General features: G+C 48.4%; 1 protein-coding gene across 1 annotated transcript in view; it reads right to left on the bottom strand.

The window, feature by feature from the left end:
* Positions 1–21,025, bottom strand: part of snx29 (sorting nexin 29) — a 117,243-nt gene that overhangs the window by 33,033 nt on the left and 63,185 nt on the right. The window contains exons 15-18 of the mRNA XM_036955984.1: positions 11,739–11,845; positions 5,248–5,364; positions 4,295–4,350; positions 1,112–1,193 (exon numbers count right to left, since the gene is read on the bottom strand). Coding sequence (XP_036811879.1) covers positions 1,112–1,193; positions 4,295–4,350; positions 5,248–5,364; positions 11,739–11,845 — 362 coding nt within the window. The remainder of the gene's footprint in view (positions 1–1,111; positions 1,194–4,294; positions 4,351–5,247; positions 5,365–11,738; positions 11,846–21,025) is intronic.

Here is a 21,025-nt window from a genome sequence, read left to right as displayed (position 1 = left end):
GCTGGTTGGAAATGGGAACATTACATTTTTTATTTAACACATTCTAGAACTCAATTTCTATAATACCAGTAGTCTCTATTTCAAATGCTATTTAAGAACAGGAGTGTGGACCTTCTGTATGAGAAATACCTATTCTCATATATCCCGCATACAGCTCCAATGTTTTGGCATGAGTGACCCATCACGTCTGTTTTTAAGCCTTGGAGAGGAAGATAGAAAGTGCCTTTCACACACAGCCAACAATGGCAAACCGTTCTCATCTATCTAGTCTATTAAGAACAATAGTAATGTTTCCGTAGGGATCTAGAAGACAAATAGACCCCTGAGAACACACCACAAAGGCACAAAAGCCTATACAGGATACAGCCATTGTCTGAGGCTAGACTAAGCAATAGTTTCAAAGTGCTAGTAAAAACAGGTGTCATTAAATCAATGAAAAATATTTACGTAACCATTTAACTAGAATATAGAAGTTCAATGCTAAATCCGTCAACTGAACTTCCCAGCAAAACCTTGAATGACCTCTGATTCCTTTCTGTACCAATCGGATCATTGATGTCTTATCAGCCATAACCTTTTACTCTCCAATACCAGCCTCCTGTCACTACTTATCAGGGTTAACATCTGGAGGCACTGCCCAGGCCTCTACTATTCTGTCCAGGGGTGCGTGTTATGTCTTCGCACCACACTGCAGTGGCAGAGATACAAGAGCAGTACATAGTTCAGTCCGGGAGCCAGCCAATCACGCTCAACTATCTCTCTGCTGAGGTTGTGTCACCTGTCGTGTCCCATCATTTCTGGTTTCACCTCGCTACACTGTGGCTCCTCATCCTGACAGAGGAGAGTGGAACCGAGCAGGGCAGTGACACATACCCCCTCAAGGGAGAACAGGAAGGAAGGCGACACAGTGAGAGACCTGAGGTTTCACGCCTAGTCAACGTGCGAGGTACAATAAAAAGCAGTTATCGAGGCCAGGGCATATGCTGGGTGTTAGTCTTTACTAGTTACTCCATTCAACAACCAAACACAAAAATGGGATACCAGAAAATGAGGATGTCTTGACCTGCAAATACAATTTGTGTTTGTTTATTAGACTAGGATCTGGTGTTACCTGGTATACATGGTAGGCGTTAGAAGCGCGTCCTTGCAGAAACACAGAGGGAATCCAGACATTGATGAGAGCACGGTGAGCCCTGTGGGAGAGGAATACACAGTAAGGGTTATAGATACTGTAGTATTCGTCGCAGGAAAGCTGTCATTCATAAAATATACTACGACATTAAAGAGAGAGTCTTCAATAGAATTCACTACTACTACGCTTATATGAAGATCACGTTGTCAGGAAGCAGAAATCAGAACCACTACGGTATTTGCCAGGCTACCCATCCATACCACCACGGCCACTAGCGTTTCTTCTCCACGATGAATGCATGGGGAAATCGACAGAGCAGCGGAATTCAATTCAGGATGAGTCGTCAGGCAAAGAGAGTATTAAACCATGAAAAAATGGCTACCTACATAAAAACTCCAGGAGGAGACCTTTCATTAGGGAAATGGAAAGAACCCAAAGGGAGATAAAATGTGAACCTGTATGTGGTTTGACCTCTGCTCCTCACTACCTCCCACCAGAGGATATTACTACCATCTTGCTGGAACACAGTGTTTCAGACACCCAGGGTGTGTTCAAAATCGCACACTATCCCTATATAGTACACTACTTTTGACCAGAGCCCTATGGGTACTGGTTGAAGGTGGTGGACTATATAGGGAATAGGCTGCCATTCAGGCACCCAGTAATAGTCAGGTGTTACAGCCCTCTAGTCCTCTACCCCTGTTCTCTGTGTTTAATAAGAGACATAACTGATTTAAACAGCACAGTGACACAGCCTCCCTCCCTCCTCCCTCACAAAGGTTGCACAGTGTTCTCTTTTCACCGGCGCTAACGAGGACATGAGGAAACTGGTCAAGTGGGTGACCACCTTGGTTCAACTCTGTTTTAAACCACTCCTCTCCTAATGAGACGACAGGGGTCATCCCTGGACCAGAAGAGCTAGTGTCAACAGGCTTTCTTTACAAATAGCCATTTAAAAATATATATATATTTTTTAAATTCTACATTTTAGTCATTAGCGGATGCTCTTATCCAGAGCGACTAAGAGTTTGTGCATTCCATCTTAAGATAGCTGGGTGAGACAGCCACATGTCACAGTTGCATTTTAACTACCTTTTTCCTCAATAAAGTAGTTATCATAAAGTACTAGCCAGGTTCTATTAGCAGTTAGTACAACACCTGTATATACACTGCATGTACAGAACACTAGGAACACCTTCTGTACCCCCTTTTGCCCTCAGAACCGCCTCAGTTCTTGGAGGAATGGACTCTACAAGGTGTTGAAAGCGTTCCACAGGGATACTGGCCCATGTTGACTCCAATGCTTCCCACGGTCATGTCAAGTTGGCTGGATGTCCTTTGGGTGGTGGACATTCAAATCAAATCAAGCTTTAATTATACAGCACATTTCAGACATGCAATGTGCTTCACAGGAAAATAACTAATAAAAACAATGAAAATAAAAGCTGAACTATTTACAAGAAACATAAGACAAAAAAACAAAATAACGGAAAAAAAGTGAACGACTAAAAAGCACGCTAAGGAAAAGCAAAGCTAAAAAGATGCACACAGGAACCTGTTGAGTGTGAAAAACCCAGCAGCGTTGCAGTTCTTGACACTCAAACCGGTGCACCTGGCACCTACTACCCCATTCAAAAGCACTTAAATCTTTTCTTTTGCCCATTCACCCTCTGAATGGCACACACACCATCCATGTCTCAATTGTCTCAATGCTTAAAAATCTTCCCCTTCATCTACACTGATTGAAATGGATTTAACAAGTGACATCAATAAGGGATCATAGCTTCCACCTGGATTCACCTGGTCAGTCTATATCAGGGACAATATTTTGTATACAGTAATGTATGTTTACAATATACAGAGTATATAGCTTACCATGAAAATGGGTTAGTGTCTTATGACTGGGGATCTACAGGGCTGGGGTTGTCCTCCCCTGATTTTAAAGACTGTCATTCTCACTTAATGTCACAGATTTTCAAACAGAGAGGTAGAGGTAGAGAGCAGCAGCGAGAGAGGAAGAAGGATATTTTCAGAGATGTCTGAAAACGGTCACCTACCTTCCCTCACCTGAGGTGATAAAGATACACATGATAATGACAGAGCTGAGCCGTGGTGTCAGAGATACACATATATATATACAGTGCATGACTTTTTCCACATGTTGTTGTTACAGCCTTATTCTAAAATGTATTAAATTGTTGTTTTTTTTCCTTCATCCATCTACACACAATACCCCAGACAAAGCAAAAACAGGTTTTTAGACATTTTTGCTAATTTATTCAACAAAAAAAATCTAACTTAAATATTACATTTACATAAGTATTCAGACCCTTTACTCAGTACTTTGTTGAAGCACTTTTGGCAGTGATTACAGCCTAGAGTCTTCTTGGGTATGACGCTACAAGCTTGGCACACCTGTATTTGGGGAGTTTCTCCCATTCTTCTCTGCAGATCCTCTCCAGAGGAGGTCTCTCCAGAGATGTTTGAAGGGCTTCAAGTCTGGGCTCTGGCTGGGAAACTCAAGGACATTCAGAGATTTGTCCCGAAGCCACTCCTGCGTTGTCTTGGCTGTGTGCTTAGGGTCGTTGTCCTGTTGGAAGGTGAATCTTCGCCCCCAGTCTGAGGTCCTGAGCACTCTGGAGCAGGTTTTCATCAAGGATCTCTCTGTACTTTGCTCTGTTCATTTTTCCCTCGATCCTGACGAGCATTGACTAGCCTCCCAGTCCCTGAAAAACATCCCCACAACATGATACTGCCACCACCATGCTTCACCGTAGGGATGATGCCAGGTTTCCTCCAGACATGACGCTAGGCATTCAGGCCAAAGAGTTCGATCTTAGTTTCATCAGACTTGTTTCTCATGGTCTGAGAGTCTTTAGGTGCCTTTTGGCAAACTCCAAGCGGGCTGTCATGTGCATTTTACTGAGGAGTGGTTTCTGTCTGGCCACTCGTCCTTCTGTAAGGTTCTCGCATCTCCAGAGAGGAACTCTAGAGCGTTGTCAGAGTGCCCATCATGTTCTTGGTCACCTCCCTGAACAAGGCCCTCCGATTGGGGTCTGAATACTTTCCGAAAGCACTGTTTATAGTAGAGATAGACAGACACTGCTCATGCGATAAGAGATATACTGTAGATGTAGATATGGGGAGATAGAAGGTGCTTACGTCTCAAAATCTGATAGGCTGGGGTCGTCAGAAGTCTGGCTCAGGTCACCAGGAACCTTTATTCAAAAGTAAGGAGAGTAAGAAGGAGCGAGAGAGAGAGAGAGCAAGAGAGACAGCAAAATGTCACTGTTTATACAAAATGTCACTGCGTTACTATGTCAGCTACCTTTCATCCATTTCTACTTTACACAACCCTCTGTGTCTGAGCAGCAGGGTTGGGTAGATCCTGAGGGAGAGGGCGTCTTTCTGTGTGACCAGTGGAGCAGAGCACTGTGACATTACTGTACTCTGCCCATCCCCCCCATCCCATCACCACCACTCTCACATCAACGTCCTGTACACACAAAAAAATAACAATTGAACTCATAGTGTAGTGCGTGACACCATAGGGCCTCTTGTTGTTGTTAATCCCTGGATAGGAGGGAGCGGCAGAGTTGGACACTATTACCAAGCGTGGCTGTAAGGGATCCATTCCTATAATCTGTCTTCTCCTCAAATCCCCCCACAGCCCAGGGACACATGCAGGGGTAATTCTTTGTGTGTGTGTGTGGCGGGGGCTGTGTTTATGTGTGTGTGTGTGTGCTTCAACAGCCTTTTGTCTTTCATTTTCAATGTGTGGACTGTCTATTAATAGAACAAAATGGTCTGATGTAGAGAGGATGAAGTAGGGCTCTCACACCCCAGAGACAAGGCCACAGGGCTGGGAAAGAGGGGGCCACATCTCCTCTACTCCCCTCCTGCTCCAGCCCCAGGGACCAGAGAACCACACATACAGCTTGCCTGGTCAGCCAGCCAGTGTGCGGCCAAAGCTGGGCCAGCAGATGATGGCTGGAGCTCTGGGATAAGAGGTAGCCTGGGGTAGTTGATTTGTTACCGAGTGGCCGGCAATCTCCCATGGGTGTGTGTGTGAGTGTGTGTATGCAGGCAATGTGTCTCTGTAGAGGGTAACTCACAGGTCCTCTGAGATCAATGAGTTCCTGTTTCATTTGGTTGATGAGGTGGTCCTTGGCCATCAGAGAACGGTACAGACGCTCATTGAACTCTATCAGCTCGCCATGCATTTCAGCCACCTGGTATAAACACACACACACAAATACACACAGGGTTAGTTACAGTTTGGAACACACACATGATCCTTGCAGCTGTATATGAACTGAAACAACAGACTCCAAGAACAAGTCAACAATGATACACAGTGGAACCGTAAGATTGACAGTTTGGCCAATCAGCTAATCGGATGTGCACACACACACAGGGTGGTTGAGTCCAGGCTGCTCACGACATCAGCTGTCAGTGTCCATAACAGACCTGGACAGGGTGATAGGATTCTGCCACCAGCATGTCACAAACAGAGACAGCCAGATAGTTGTGACATGCATTCATTTGTCTGGGGACATCAGGTGTCAGGGTAGATTGAGGACAGGGACGTCTGGGTATGACCGGTGAATTCTGTAATTTTTGTAGCCGTCACTGACCCTAATACACAGAGTATACCACCTCAAACACACTGGGTTTAAATAAGACATCATAGAGTCTCATTTGAAAGTGAGACAGAATGTTTTAGCCTGGTTGTTGGTGTTTTGAAAACTACCAAGGAATTCACTTCAGTACCAGGCTAGTTTAAGAATGGTTATTTTAAGAAAGCTCTTTGTCTGTTATTATGAGGGAGAGATATAATTATAGTAGTTAAAAAGCAAGGAATAATGAAGACAATTATTATCTTATAGCACAAAGTTGAAAAATAACCTCAACATGGCATCTGGGAGAGGTGAGGAAACCAAGTTTTCCTTTGTTATAGTTTTCCAGCTTGGCTATAATTATCTCAGAGTTAGCTAACATTTCAACATTCACCTAGGTTTCTAGGTCACTATTAATAAATACAGTTGTTTTTAACTTTCCAGACTTCAGATGAATGAATTCAAACACAGTGACCTCAGGATCAGGTAGAGAGATTTGGACATTAAAATGCAGAACTTGACATCTTTGAAGGCAGCCCCATCAAAACACTCCTGCTTCCACTATTTCTGCTTTGAAATGCACTCAACATTCACCTTCCCCATCTCAGGAGTTAACCTGCAGCTTCCTAGAAGTTGTCTAACTCTACAGAGACCGGGAGAGACAACGGGCGTGTTGAACGATGTGAACACACCCACCCACCCACACAAACACAGGTACGCACACACACACAGCACACACACACAGGTACAAACACACTCACCCACCCACACAAACACAGGTACGCACACACACACAGGTACAAACACACCCACCCACCCAAACACAGGTACGCACACACACACAGGTACAAACACACACGAACACGGACATACAAACACAGACGCATGTGCATGTGCACCCTCACACGTGCCCGCGCGCACGCACGACTCAGCTGGCATTTGGAGTACCAACAGCACTAGCGAGGCCCAACAGTGCCGCATCACCTTTGACAGCCTCCCTGTGGGGAACTGTCACGGTCGTGACGATAGACGGACCAAGGCGCAGCGTGTGTAGAGTTACACATCTTTATTAGGGTGAAAACGTCAAACAAAAACAATAAACCAACAACGAAAACGTGACACCAGTGGTGGTGCCACACACACACACACACACACACACACACACACACACACACACACACACACACACACACACACACACACACACACACACACACACACACACACACACACACACACACACACACACACACACACACAAAACAATATCCCACAGAGCAGGTGGGAGAAAGGGCTTCCTAAATATGATCCCCAATTAGAGACAACGATTACCAGCTGCCTCTAATAAGGAACCATACAACCCAGCCACATAGAAAATCAATGACTAGAACACCCCCCCCCCCCCCCCCTAGTCACACTCTGACCTAAACACCATAGAGAACCGAGGGCTCTCTATGGTCAGGGCGTGACAGGAACACTAAACAACACAACAGAAAGGTTCCTAGCTACCAAGTCGGAACAACAGAACTCACTGATGGAACATCGGATCATTCTGGAAAACCCAATCCATTCATCACCTCTATTTATTTGTGCCGTAACTTTCAAATAGGACATTAAAAAAAGAAATTAATTTGAAGCGTGAAGGAACCCAATTAATTCTCAGTGAGAGGGAGCTAATCAGTTTGTTATTCTGTGGCCGCGCCTGCTGATTTGCATATGTCATTTCAGTCAGTCACAGCCACTTGCGAACGCTCCCAATTCAGTTAAACAGGCCAGGAGTGCACATGCGGTTTCAACCTCATTACTCACCATGCAGCGCTGGTCGGGAAGACAAGACCAAGTCACCACATTCATTCATTCAATGTTTAACTGGGTTGCAATTTAGAAAAGTTGTCAATTTTCTATTTCAGCTTTTCCATTAAAACTTTCTGAAATAGCAAAGCATTTTATTGATAGCAGTTAGTTTTGGTTTATGATAAGTTATTCAGGACCTACAAACTAACTTAACAGTAAAATCAGTTGTCAGCCTCTATTTCAGGGCCATATGACAGTTCTATATGGCCCTGTTGTGATGCAGGTAATCCTGGCAGTTCTCTCCCTCCCTCTCTCTCTTCCTCCCTCCCTCTCTCTCTCTTCCTCCCCTCCCTCTCTCTCTCTCCCTAGGCTGACAGTAGTGTGAGGTGAGCAGCAGCTACAAACTAACTTAACAGTAAAATCAGTTGTCAGCCTCTATTTGAGGGCCATATGACAGTTCTATATGGCCCTGTTGTGATGCAGGTAATCCTGGCAGTTCTCTCCCTCCATCCCGCTTTCTCCCATACCCTCCCTCCCTCTCTCTCTCTCCCTTCCTCCCCTCCCTCCCTCTCTCTCTCCCTTCCTCCCCTTCCTCTCTCTCTCTCCCTTCCCCCCTCCCTTTCTCTCCCTTCCTCCCCTCCCCTCTCCCTTCCCCCCTCCCTTTCTCTCCCTTCCTCCCCTCCCTCTCTCCCTTCCTCCCCTCCCTCTCTCTCTCTCCCTCTCCCTTCCTCCCCTCCCTTTCTCCCTTCCTCCCCTCCCTCTATCTCCCTCCCTCCCTCTCCCTTCCTCCCCTCCCTCTCCCTTCCTCCCCTCCCTCTCTCCCCTCCCTCTCTCTCTCCCTTCCTCCCATCCCTCTCTCTCTCCCTTCCTCCCCTCACTCTCTCTCTCTTCCTCCCCTCCCTCTCTCTCCTTTCCTTCCCTCCCTCCCTCCCTCCCTCTCTTCCTCCCCTCCCTCCCTACCCTCCATCCCTCTCTCTCTCTCTCCCTCCCTCCCTCCATCCCTCTCTCTCTCTCTCTCTCTCCCTTCCTCCCCTCCCTCTCTCTCTCTTCCTCCCCTCCCTCTCTCCCTCTTCCTCCCCTCCCTCTCTCCCTCTCCCTTCCTCCCCTCCCTCTCTCTCCCTCCCTCCCTCTCCCTTCCTCCCCTCCCTCCCTTCCTCCCCTCCCTCTCTCTCTCTTCCTCCCCTCCCTCTCTCTCCTTTCCTTCCCTCCCTCCCTCCCTCTCCCTTCCTCCCCTCCCTCCCTCTCTCTCTCTCTCTCTCCCTCCCTCCCTCAGTAAAATCAGTTGTCAGCCTCTATTTGAGGGCCATATGACAGTTCTATATGGCCCTGTTGTGATGCAGGTAATCCTGGCAGTTCTCTCCCTCCCTCTCTCTCTTCCTCCCTCCCTCTCTCTCTCTCTTCCTCCCCTCCCTCTCTCTCTCTCCCTAGGCTGACAGTAGTGTGAGGTGAGCAGCAGCTACAAACTAACTTAACAGTAAAATCAGTTGTCAGCCTCTATTTGAGGGCCATATGACAGTTCTATATGGCCCTGTTGTGATGCAGGTAATCCTGGCAGTTCTCTCCCTCCATCCCCCTTTCTCCCATACCCTCCCTCCCTCTCTCTCTCTCTCTCTCTCTCTCTCTCTCTCCCTCCCTCCCTCCCTCTCTCCCTCCCTCCCTCCCTCTCTCCCTCCCTCCCTCCCTCCCTCTCTCCCTCCCTCCCTCCCTCCCTCCCTCTCTCTTCCTCCCCTCCCTCCATCCCTCCCTCTCTCTCTCTCTCTCTCTCCCTTCCTCCCCTCCCCCTCTCTCTCTCTTCCTCCCCTCCCTCTCTCTCTCTCTCTCTCTTCCTCCCCTCCCCCTCTCTCTCTCCCTTCCTCCCCTCCCTCTCTCTCTCTCTCTCTTCCTCCCCTCCCCCTCTCTCTCTCCCTTCCTCCCCTCCCCCTCTCTCTCTCCCTTCCTCCCCTCCCTCTCTCTCTCTCCCTTCCTCCCCTCTCTCCCCCTCTCTCTCCCTTCCTCCCCTCCCTCTCTCTCTCTCCCTTCCTCCCCTCCCTCCCCCTCTCTCTCGCTTCCTCCCCTCTATCTCTCTCCCTAGGCTGACAGTAGTGTGAGGTGAGCAGCAGTTAGTGTGAGGCGAGCAGAGTTGCTGTGCTGAGCTGGGAACCTGTACAGAGAAGTCCCAGCCTAAGCAGAAACGGCCACCATAGCTGACCTGCTATCTAACACAAGTAATTGGATGTGAAACGAGTCTGAAGAGAGAGAACAGAGAGAAGTGGAAAGAGGAGACGACAGGCTTAGCTTTCCCTCAGAGCGGTAGCATGAGAGAGGGGGGTGAATGTGAAAGCAAGGGAGGAATGGAGGAAAGAGAGGGGGGAGATTGGTGTCAGTGTCTGGGTGCACACTGTCGCTCTCTCACTGACTCACTTTACCCAGCAGTCTCCACAAACAGGAAGTGACATGAGCAGGGAGACGGGTGGTGGGGAAGGAGGAGGGGCGGGTAGAGGACTAAGCTGTCCACTCAGATTGGCACGCATGCAAGGACACACACAGGCACGCGCACGCACATGCACACCCACACACAAATTGGCAATTTGTTGAGCATTATTTAGTCCATCCATCTCTTCCATTTTTAAGATCAATATAGGAATGGCTACAGTGGAACATGTTTCCAGGCGTAGGCTGCTATTATTGTGAGTCTTTTCTAAATTGAACAGAAACAAAGCCTGTTAGTAATTGCTGTGGTGTTTCTGCTGTTGGATAATTAATGAGAGAACAGATCAAAAGGAAGATCCAGAGATCCCACAGGAGTCCCCGACCCATATCTCACTGTTATATACACACACACACACACACACACACACACACACACACACACACACACACACACACACACACACACACACACACACACCTCACTGTAGAACACACACAGACCCTCAAACACCCATATCTCACTGTTATACACACACACACACACGCACACACCTCACTGTAGAACACACACAGACCCTCAAACACCCAAATCTCATTGTAGAACAAACACCCTCAAACACATATCAATCTCGTCCTCCACAAAAAGACTACTACATTCCATAATAGTATCTTACCATATTATACTATCTCATATCACACCTCTGAACTTGCTTATAAAGAACTGTGGTTACACACGTGGTTATTACATATTCCTAATGAAAGCAAATCTCCTATACGTTCAAACTATTTCACTGTGGCCACCAGTAAAAGCCATTGTCAATAGCAACAGCCAACAGTACTAGCCAAACTGCTGTAGTCTAAACATCTGCATGTTTCCATGACTTCAGAGAGAACATAAACAGGCAAACCAGATAGTAACATCATGTGGAGGACAAAAGAAAAATGTACACTGTCTGCCAGTACATTTAAATAAAGTTGTCACAGCGTTGAACTGAGATTTAAAGGGAAAAGGGCAGTACCCGTCTCAGCACGTTTAGGAAAGCCCTATTGAGACTGACAGGCAAGCAAATGAACGCATCATTAAGTAAACACAATAAAAAAAGACATAGATAAATGCACAAATAAGTCAAATGACAGTTTTCCCAAACACAAACAGAATTATTTCTTATTAAAGAAATTTAAAACACTTATGAATAATTGACTGCAACCTCATTAAAATAGAGGCGGGCGGTGTTCCCGGGGTTTGCTGATGTCATTGTCTCTCAGCACAGAGTGCCACACCGTTGGTTGGTCAGTAGTTAACCAGCATGCCAAGAACTCCCAGAACCACCCACTCCCTGGCTCTGTCTCTGAGTGACTGCATCATCGTCATGTGTAAAAACAGAGTTGGAACTGTGCATCAGCTGCCTACAATCTCCATGACTGTTTGAATACTTGACTGGGTAGATAGTTTTAAGTTGCATTAGTCGTATGTACAGGATACACATGGTATACACCTTCCAACGAAAAGCTTACTTGCAGGTTCCTTCTCGATAATGCAACAACGAGAAATAACAAAAGATAAGAAGACAAACATAAAGTAAATGGCTCAGTAGAATAGAATAAACATTTGAGCTCTAACTAGTTGCTGCCATATGCATAGAAATCCATGATCTCTCCATCAGCTCCATAAAAGGGAGTGAATGAGGGTATAAGGGAGAAAGCTACTTTCTGGAATGAAATGCAGCCTTCTCAGCTGCCTAAGTACTGGTCAGGGTAAGACGGAGCCAGCCAGTAGTACCCACCTCTATGAGTTTGCGTTCATAGCTGGCAGCCAGCTCCTCAACATCATCCATAGACCTGCTCTGAGGGGCTGGAGTGGGATCATCACAGTTCCTCACCATGGGGAGAACTGGAGAGAGAGGGGGGAGGCGAGAGGGGAGAGAGAGAGGAGAGAGAGAGAGAGAAAGAGAGAGAGAGGAGAGAGGAGAGGAGGGAGAGAGGGGAGAGAGATGGGGAGAGAGAGAGGAGGGAGAGTGGGGAGAGAGAGAGAGGGGAGAGAGAGGAGGGAGAGTGGGGAGAGAGAGAGAGGGGAGAGAGAGGAGGGAGAGTGGGGAGAGAGAGAGGGAGAGAGAGAGGAGAGAGAGAGAGGGGAGAGAGAGGAGGGAGAGTGGGGAGAGAGAGAGAGGGAGAGAGAGAGGGGGAGAGAGAGGAGAGAGAGAGGGGGAGAGAGAGGAGAGAGAGAGGGGGAGAGAGAGAGGGGAGAGAGGGGGAGAGAGAGAGGGGAGAGAGAGGAGGGAGAGAGAGAGGAGGGAGAGAGAGGGGAGAGAGAGGTGGGAGAGAGTTGGAGAGAGAGGGGGGAGAGAGAGGAGAGAGAGAGAGGGGGAGAGAGGAGGGAGAGAGGAGGGAGAGAGAGAGAGAGAGGGGGGAGAGAGAGGAGGGAGGGAGAGAGGAGGGAGAGAGAGGGGAGAGAGAGGTGGGAGAAAGGGGGAGAGAGAGAGGAGAGAGAGAGAGGGGGGAGAGAGGAGGGAGAGAGGAGGGAGAGTGAGAGAGAGGGGGGAGAGAGAGGAGAGAGGGGGGAGAGAGAGGAGAGAGGGAGAGAGAGAGGCAAACAATTACTTGGGGAATAATAATAATAATAATTTGATGGGTGTTTATATTTGTCCTGTTTGTCACATGTACAAGTGTGTATGATATGCATGTGTGAAATGGAAATGTGTTTTTTGCACAAATTCTAACGCCCTCTGAGACATCCCCGGAAAGAGGGGTCCCGGCCAGGGTCTGCCATTAACAACAGTGACCCAGGAGCAATTAGGACTAAGTGCCTTGCTCAAGGGCACATCAACTTTTTTTCAACGTGTCGGCTCAGGGATTCGAGCTAGCTACCTTCTGGTTCCTGGCTAAACGCTCTAACCACTATGCTACTTGCTTCCCAACATAATGAGTAATATTAATAATAACAAGTGTTTGATATGCCTGGGGCAACAATAAACAAACACACACACACTATTATCAGTGGATTATTATGCAGAGGAGTATTGTCTTGTCGGTAGTTAAAGTAAAAACCAACAACTGTTTGATGGGACGTTTTTTTTCACACAGCTCTAATTGTCTGTTGGAGGCATGGGTCAGAGAGCAGAGCGGTTACTTCCTGGAAAGCTTTTAAAACAGCATCCTCTCTAAGGTACTAAACCCACTGTATGTACCAGGGGAAGTAAACAAGTAAACATTGTTGTTATGACAACCATTTTCTCTAATTACTGTCTTTTTGCACCGAGATTCACATAAAAAAAAATGATTGTTTCTCAAAACTTCAGACTATTGTATCAAACTGACACACTGCTTGGCTCTCCCCACATACTCCTAAAACTGTGGTTCATCACTACTAGTTCTAGCTGGCTAACGTCATCAATACGGGCCTACAGCGGTTCCACGTCAGCTATAAACATGGTGTAATCTAGTTATAGGAGGGAGAACAACAGAAGTAGACTAGAGGGTCTTGGAGGAGCGGTGGCTCCTACAGGGAGAGATGGATCATTTCTCCCTTAACACCTTTATATATAAGGTCCCACATTAGGTTAGATAACACAAACACACACAAAAATGATGGCAGAAAACACACACACACACACGTGCCCAATACACAAACAAACATCTCAGAAAATAAAGAATAATAACTCACTTAAAATAACAGATGTGGGTTTTGGTTGAATTTGAAGAGAAACTGTCCAAATCTCTCAGTCCTAACAGTGATAAAGGGCAGTGTGTGTCTGGTCTCGCAGGGGCAGATATTGATTTAGGAAAATGATTGCTGGTCCAGAGGCAAAAAGCACAGCCTGCTGCTGAGAGTCTGAGTGATACAGCCCTGATAAGAGGACGGTGAGGAGGACAAAGTCAATCAACCCTTTCAACACGCACACATACACATCTCCCCAGTCTACACACACCTCCCCAGTCTACACACACCTCCTGAGTCTACACACACCTCCCCAGTCTACACACACCTCCCCAGCCTACACACACCTCCACAGTCTACACACACCTCCTGAGTCTACACACACCTCCCCAGTCTACACACACCTCCCCAGTCTACACACACCTCCCCAGTCTACACACACCTCCTGAGTCTACACACACCTCCCGAGTCTACACACACATCCTGAGTCTACACACACCTCCCCAGTCTACACACACATCCTGAGTCTACACACACATCTCCACAGTCTACACACCTCCTCCCCAGTCTACACACACCTCCTGAGTCGACACACACCTCCTGAGTCGATACACACCTCCCCAGTCTACACACACCTCCCCAGTCTACACACACCTCCTGAGTCTACACACACCTCCTGAGTCTACACACACCTCCCCAGTCTACACACACCTCCCCAGTCTACACACACCTCCCCAGTCTACACACACCTCCTCCCCAGTCTGTCTACACACTTCTCCCCAGTCTGTCTACACACTTCTCCCCAGTCTGTCTACACACTTCTCCCCAGTCTGTCTACACACACCTCCCCAGTCTACACACACCTCCCCAGTCTACACACACCTCCCCAGTCTACACACACCTCCCCAGTCTACACACACCTCTTCAGTCTGTCTACACACTTCTCCCCAGTCTACACACATCTCCCCAGTCTGTCTACACACACCTCCCCAGTCTACACACACCTCCCCAGTCTACACACACCTCCACAGTCTACACACACCTCCACAGTCTACACACACCTCCTCCCCAGTCTAAACACATCTCCTGAGTCGACACACACCTCCCCAGTCTACACACACCTCCCCAGTCTACACACACCTCCTCCCCAGTCTACACACATCTCCTGAGTCGACACACACCTCCCCAGTCTGTCTACACACACCTCCCCTGTCTACACACACCTCCCCAGTCTACACACACCTCCTCCCCAGTCTGTCTACACACTTCTCCCCAGTCTACACACATCTCCCCAGTCTGTCTACACACACCTCCCCAGTCTACACACACCTCCCCAGTCTACACACACCTCCACAGTCTACACACACCTCCACAATCTACACACACCTCCTCCCCAGTCTACACACACCTCCCCAGTCTACACACACCTCCTCCCCAGTCTACACACACCTCCCCAGTCTACACACACCTCCTCCCCAGTCTGTCTACACATCTCCCCAGTCTGTCTACACACACCTCCCCAGTCTACACACACCTCCACAGTCTACACACACCTCCACAGTCTACACACACCTCCACAGTCTACACACACCTCCTCCCCAGTCTACACACACCTCCTGAGTCGACACACACCTCCCCAGTCTACACACATCTCCCCAGTCTGTCTACACACACCTCCCCAGTCTACACACACCTCCTCCCCAGTCTACACACACCTCCCCAGTCTACACACACCTCCTCCCCAGTCTACACACATCTCCTGAGTCGACACACACCTCCCCAGTCTGTCTACACACACCTCCCCTGTCTACACACACCTCCCCAGTCTACACACACCTCCTCCCCAGTCTGTCTACACATCTCCCCAGTCTGTCTACACACACCTCCCCAGTCTACACACACCTCCACAGTCTACACACACCTCCACAGTCTACACACACCTCCTGAGTCGACACACACTTCCCCAGTCTACACACACCTCCCCAGTCTACACACACCTCCCCAGTCTACACACACCTCCCCAGTCTACACACACCTCCTCCCCAGTCTACACACCTCCTGAGTCGACACACACCTCCCCAGTCTGTCTACACACACCTCCCCTGTCTACACACACCTCCCCAGTCTACACACACCTCTTGAGTCTACACACATCTCCCCAGTCTACACACACCTCCCCAGTCTACACACATCTCCCCAGTCTACACACACCTCCCCAGTCTGTCTACACACACCTCCCCAGTCTGCACACACCTCCTGAGTCTACACACACCTCCCCAGTCTGTCTACACACAACTCCCCAGTCTACACACACCTCCCCAGTCTACACACACCTCCCCAGTCTACACACACCTCCTGAGTCTACACACACCTCCCCAGTCTACACACACCTCTTGAGTCTACACACATCTCCCCAGTCTACACACACCTCCCCAGTCTACACACATCTCCCCAGTCTACACACACCTCCCCAGTCTGTCTACACACACCTCCCCAGTCTGCACACACCTCCTGAGTCTACACACACCTCCCCAGTCTGTCTACACACAACTCCCCAGTCTACACACACCTCCCCAGTCTACACACACCTCCCCAGTCTACACACACCTCCTGAGTCTACACACACCTCCCCAGTCTTCACACACCTCCCCAGTCTACACACACCTCCCGAGTCTACACACACCTCCACAGTCTACACACACCTCCCCAGTCTGTCTACACACACCTCCCCAGTCTGTCTACACACACCTCCCCAGTCTGTCTACACACACCTCCCCAGTCTGTCTACACACACCTCCCCAGTCTGTCTACACACACCTCCCCAGTCTACACACACCTCCCCAGTCTGTCTACACACACCTCCCCAGTCTGTCTACACACACCTCCCCAGTCTGTCTACACACACCTCCCCAGTCTACACACACCTCCACAGTCTACACACACCTCCCCAGTCTACACACACCTCCTGAGTTGACACACACCTCCCCAGTCTACACACACCTCCCCAGTCTACACACATCTCCCCAGTCTACACACATCTCCCCAGTCTACACACATCTCCCCAGTTTACACACAGCTCCTGAGTCTACACACACCTCCCCAGTCTACACACACCTCCTGAGTCTACACACACCTCACCAGTCTTCACACACCTCCCCAGTCTACACACCCCCCCCCCCCAGTCTACACACACCTCCCCAGTCTACACACACCTCCCCAGTCTACACACACCTCCCCAGTCTACACACACCTCCCGAGTCTACACACACCTCCCGAGTCTACACACACCTCCTGAGTCTACACACACCTCCCCAGTCTACACCAGTTTACACCAATGCAGGATGCGAAGACTAGTAGTACAAAGTTGGGCTAGAACAGCAAGAAAGTTTCAAAATATCTTCCCCACTACACACACACACACACACACACACACACACACACACAATCGTAGAGAAGATTTGCCACCCAGTCATCCAGAGAGAGTCAACAGGCGTGATAGGGTCATTATCACCCCAGCCAGCAGCACACAGCTCTCTGCCACAGCAATCCTAAGGCTTATCTTTCACTACCAATAGCCTGTATATCCCCTCACACACATACACTCACAGACTGCCTTTGTCATTAAAACTGCTGACAGTACATTCCCAAGTTACCTCAGCTCAGAGTTTCTCTTCCACTTGGATTTCTGTTCCCTGTCACGGCCATAGGGCCTTAATAATAAAACACCGAAGACATAGTGAATGGCTCAGTGTACGTGCGTGTGTACACTGTAAACACTTCTTTTGCCTTTTAGTTGTTTCAGCTCATTTTCCAAAGTCAACTTAACTGAAACATACTGAAATTGGTCATTGTTAAAAAAAAAAGATTTGTTGAGTCAACATAAAAGTGTGTTATCCTGCTGCCTTGAAATTTGAAAACAAGTCTAATCTGGATTCCATGTTGAGTTAACTTAATCTAAAGTTACTTCAATTTAGTATAGTGAACTTCATACTTTTAGTCAAATCAATATGCTTCAACTAATGCTTTAAGTTGTGCTTACAAAGCATAGAAAGCTACACTGTACGCAATTGCTGTACATTTTATGATACTGATGTTTTGCTGTATATTTACAGTCAATCGCAATGCAATTGGATACTTTTTGGATCGTCCTGTAAATTCTCATCACGCCTCACTTGCAATTACAGTTATTCGTATAGGATACTTCAGATGTGCTTATGGAACACACGTTTATTTTTTTTACAGTAAATATAAAACTTACTGTATTTTTACAACTGAATTAGTTATTGCTGTAAAATGATATTATGCAACTGTATTCTGAATACAGTATACTTGTTAATTAAGATATGTTCTGTATTTTAACAGCAACTCAGTAGCAAGTAAGCTATTTTAATTTTACAGGATAAGTACACTATATATACAAAAGGTATGTGGACACCCCTTCAAATGAGTGTATTTGGCTATGTCAGCTACACCCGCTGCTGACAGGTGAATAAATCGAGCACACAGCCTTTCCAAGAAGTCAGTTCATACAATTTCTGCCCTGCTAGAGCTGCCACGGTCAACTGTAAGTGCTGTTATTGTGAAGTGGAAACGTCTAGGGGCAACAACGGCTCAGCCGTGAAGAGGAAGGCCACAAAAGCTCAAAGAATGGAATCCCCAAGTGCTGAAGTGTGTAAAAATGGTCTGTTCTTGGTTGCAACACTCACTACCAAGTTCCAAACTACCTCTGGAAGCAACATCAGCACAATAACTGTTTGTCGGGAGCTTCATGAAATGGGTTTCCATGGCTGAGCAGCCGCACACAAGCCTAAGATCACCATGAGCATATGCCAAACTTTGGCTGGAGCAGTATAAAGCTCACCACCATTGGACCCGAGCAGTGGAAACACGTTCTCTAGAGTGATGACACACACTTCACCATCTTGCAGTCCGACGGACGAATCTGGGTTTGGCGGATGCCAGGAGAACGCTACCTGCCCCAATGCATAGTGACAACTGTAAAGTTTGGTGGAGGAGGAATAATGGTCTGGGGCTGTTTTCCATACACAATACCCCATAATGACAAAGCTGGCGGCCCGGCCAAACTGAGCAATTGGGGGAGAAGGGCCTTTGGGAGGTGACCAAGAACCAAATATTCACTCGGACAGAGCTCCAGAGTTCCTCTGTGGAGATGGAAGAACCTTCCAGAAGGACAACCATCTCTGCAGCACTCCACCATTCAGGCGGAGTGGCCAAACAGAAGCTACTTCTCAGTAAAAGGCACATGACAGCCTGCTTGGAGTTTGCCTAAAGGCACCTAAAGTCTCTCAGACCATGAGAAACAAGATTCTCTGGTCTGATGAAACTAAGATGGAACTCTTTGGCCTGAATGCCAAGCGTCACGTCTGGAGGAAACATGGCACCATTCCTACGGTGAAGCATGGTGGTGGCAGAATCATGATGTGGGGATGTTTTTCAGCGGCAGGGACTGGGAGTTGCCTGTCAGCACTCGTGTCTTATAGCTTCACATTAGTTTTGTTGTTTTGTTTGTTTGTTTAGTGTTCTTCGTGTAAATAAAGAAGAATGTATTCTAATCACACTGCGCCTTGGTCTCCTCGTTATGGGAGGGGCACACGAGGAGATTGGCTGAGTCAGGTAGGAGACCTGAGCCAACTCCTCGTGCTCACCGTGGGGAGCGTGTAACTGGTCAGGCACCGTGTTATGCAGAGATGCGCATGGTGTCATCCAGCCAGGACGTATTGAGCCAGCTCTATGTTCTAGCTCTCCAATGCGTCTCCACGGTCCAGTGTATCCTGTGCCTCCTCCCCGCACTCGCCCTGAGGTGCGTGTCCTCAGCCCGGTACCACCAGTCCCGGCACCACGCACCAGGCCTACAGTGCGCCTCGGCAGTCCAGAGCGTCCGGCGACAGTACCCAGTCCAGAGTGTAAGGCGACAGTACCCAGTCCAGAGCGTCCGGCGACAGTTCACAGACCGGAACCTCCAACGACGGGCCACAGTCCGGAAACTCCAACGACGGGCCACAGTTCGGAAACTCCAACGACGGGCCACAGTCCGGAACCTCCAACGACGCGCCACAGTCCGGAACCTCCAACGGCGGGCCACAGTCCGGAACCTCCAACGGCGGGCCACAGTCCGGAACCTCCAACGGCGGGCCACAGTCCGGAACCTCCAACGACGGGCCACAGTCCGGAACCTCCAACGACGGGCCACAGTCCGGAACCTCCAACGACGGGCCACAGTCCGGAACCTCCAACGACGGGCCACAGTCCGGAACTTCCAACGACGGGCCACAGTCCGGAACCTCCAACGACGGGCCACAGTCCGGAACCTCCAACGACGGGCCACAGTCCGGAACCTCCAACGATGGGCCACAGTCCGGAACCTCCAACGACGGGCCACAGTCCGGAACCTCCAACGACGGGCCACAGTCCGGTAGCCTCCGACGATGATCCATGGTTCAGTGATACAAGAGCGGACTCAGTGTAAGGAAGGGGGGCGGCATCCAGAACCAGAGCTGCCACCGAGGTTAGATGCCCACCTCCTTATACAGTGGGGCAAAAAAGTATTTAGTCAGCCCCAATTGTGCAAGTTCTCCCACTTAAAAAGATGAGAGAGGCCTGTAATTTTCAACATAGGTACACTTCAACTATGACAGACAAAATGAGAAAAAATAATCCAGAAAATCACATTGTAGGATTTTTTATGAATTTATTTGCAAATTATGGTGGAAAGTAAGTATTTGGTCAATAACAAAAGTTTATCTAAATACTTTCTTATATATCCTTTGTTGGCAATGACAGAGGTCAAATGTTTTCTGTAAGTCTTCACAAGGTTTTCACACACTGTTGCTGGTATTTTGGCCCATTCCTCCATGTAGATCTCCTCTAGAGCAGTGAGGCCACTCCAGGACCTTGAAATGCTTCTTACGAAGCCACTCCTTCGTTGCCCGGGCGGTGTTTGGGATCATCGTCCTGGTCCCTTTGCAGAAAAACAGCCCCAAAGCATGATGTTTCCACCCCCATGCTTCACAGTAGGTATGCTGTTCTTTGGATGCAACTCAGCATTCTTTGTCCTCCAAACACGACGAGTTGAGTTTTTACCAAAATGTTCCATTTTGGTTTCATCTGACCATATGACATTCTCCCAATCTTCTTCTGGATCATCCAAATGCTCTCTAGCAAACTTCAGACGGGCCTGGACATGGCTTAAGCAGGGGGACACGTCTGGCACTGCAGGATTTGAGTCCCTGGCGGCGTAGTGTGTTACTGATGGTAGGCTTTGTTACTTTGGTCCCAGCTCTCTGCAGGTCATTCACTAGGTCCCCCCGTGTGGTTCTGGGATTTTTGCTCACCGTTCATGTGATCATTTTGACCCCACGGGGTGTGATCTTGCGTGGAGCCCCAGATTGAGGGAGA

Source organism: Oncorhynchus mykiss, chromosome 20 (genome assembly GCF_013265735.2).
Source record: "Oncorhynchus mykiss isolate Arlee chromosome 20, USDA_OmykA_1.1, whole genome shotgun sequence".
In the NCBI taxonomy this organism is placed as follows: domain Eukaryota; kingdom Metazoa; phylum Chordata; class Actinopteri; order Salmoniformes; family Salmonidae; genus Oncorhynchus; species Oncorhynchus mykiss.
The sequence above is the reverse complement of the archived record's forward strand: the minus strand, read 5'-3'. Positions and strand labels throughout refer to the sequence as shown.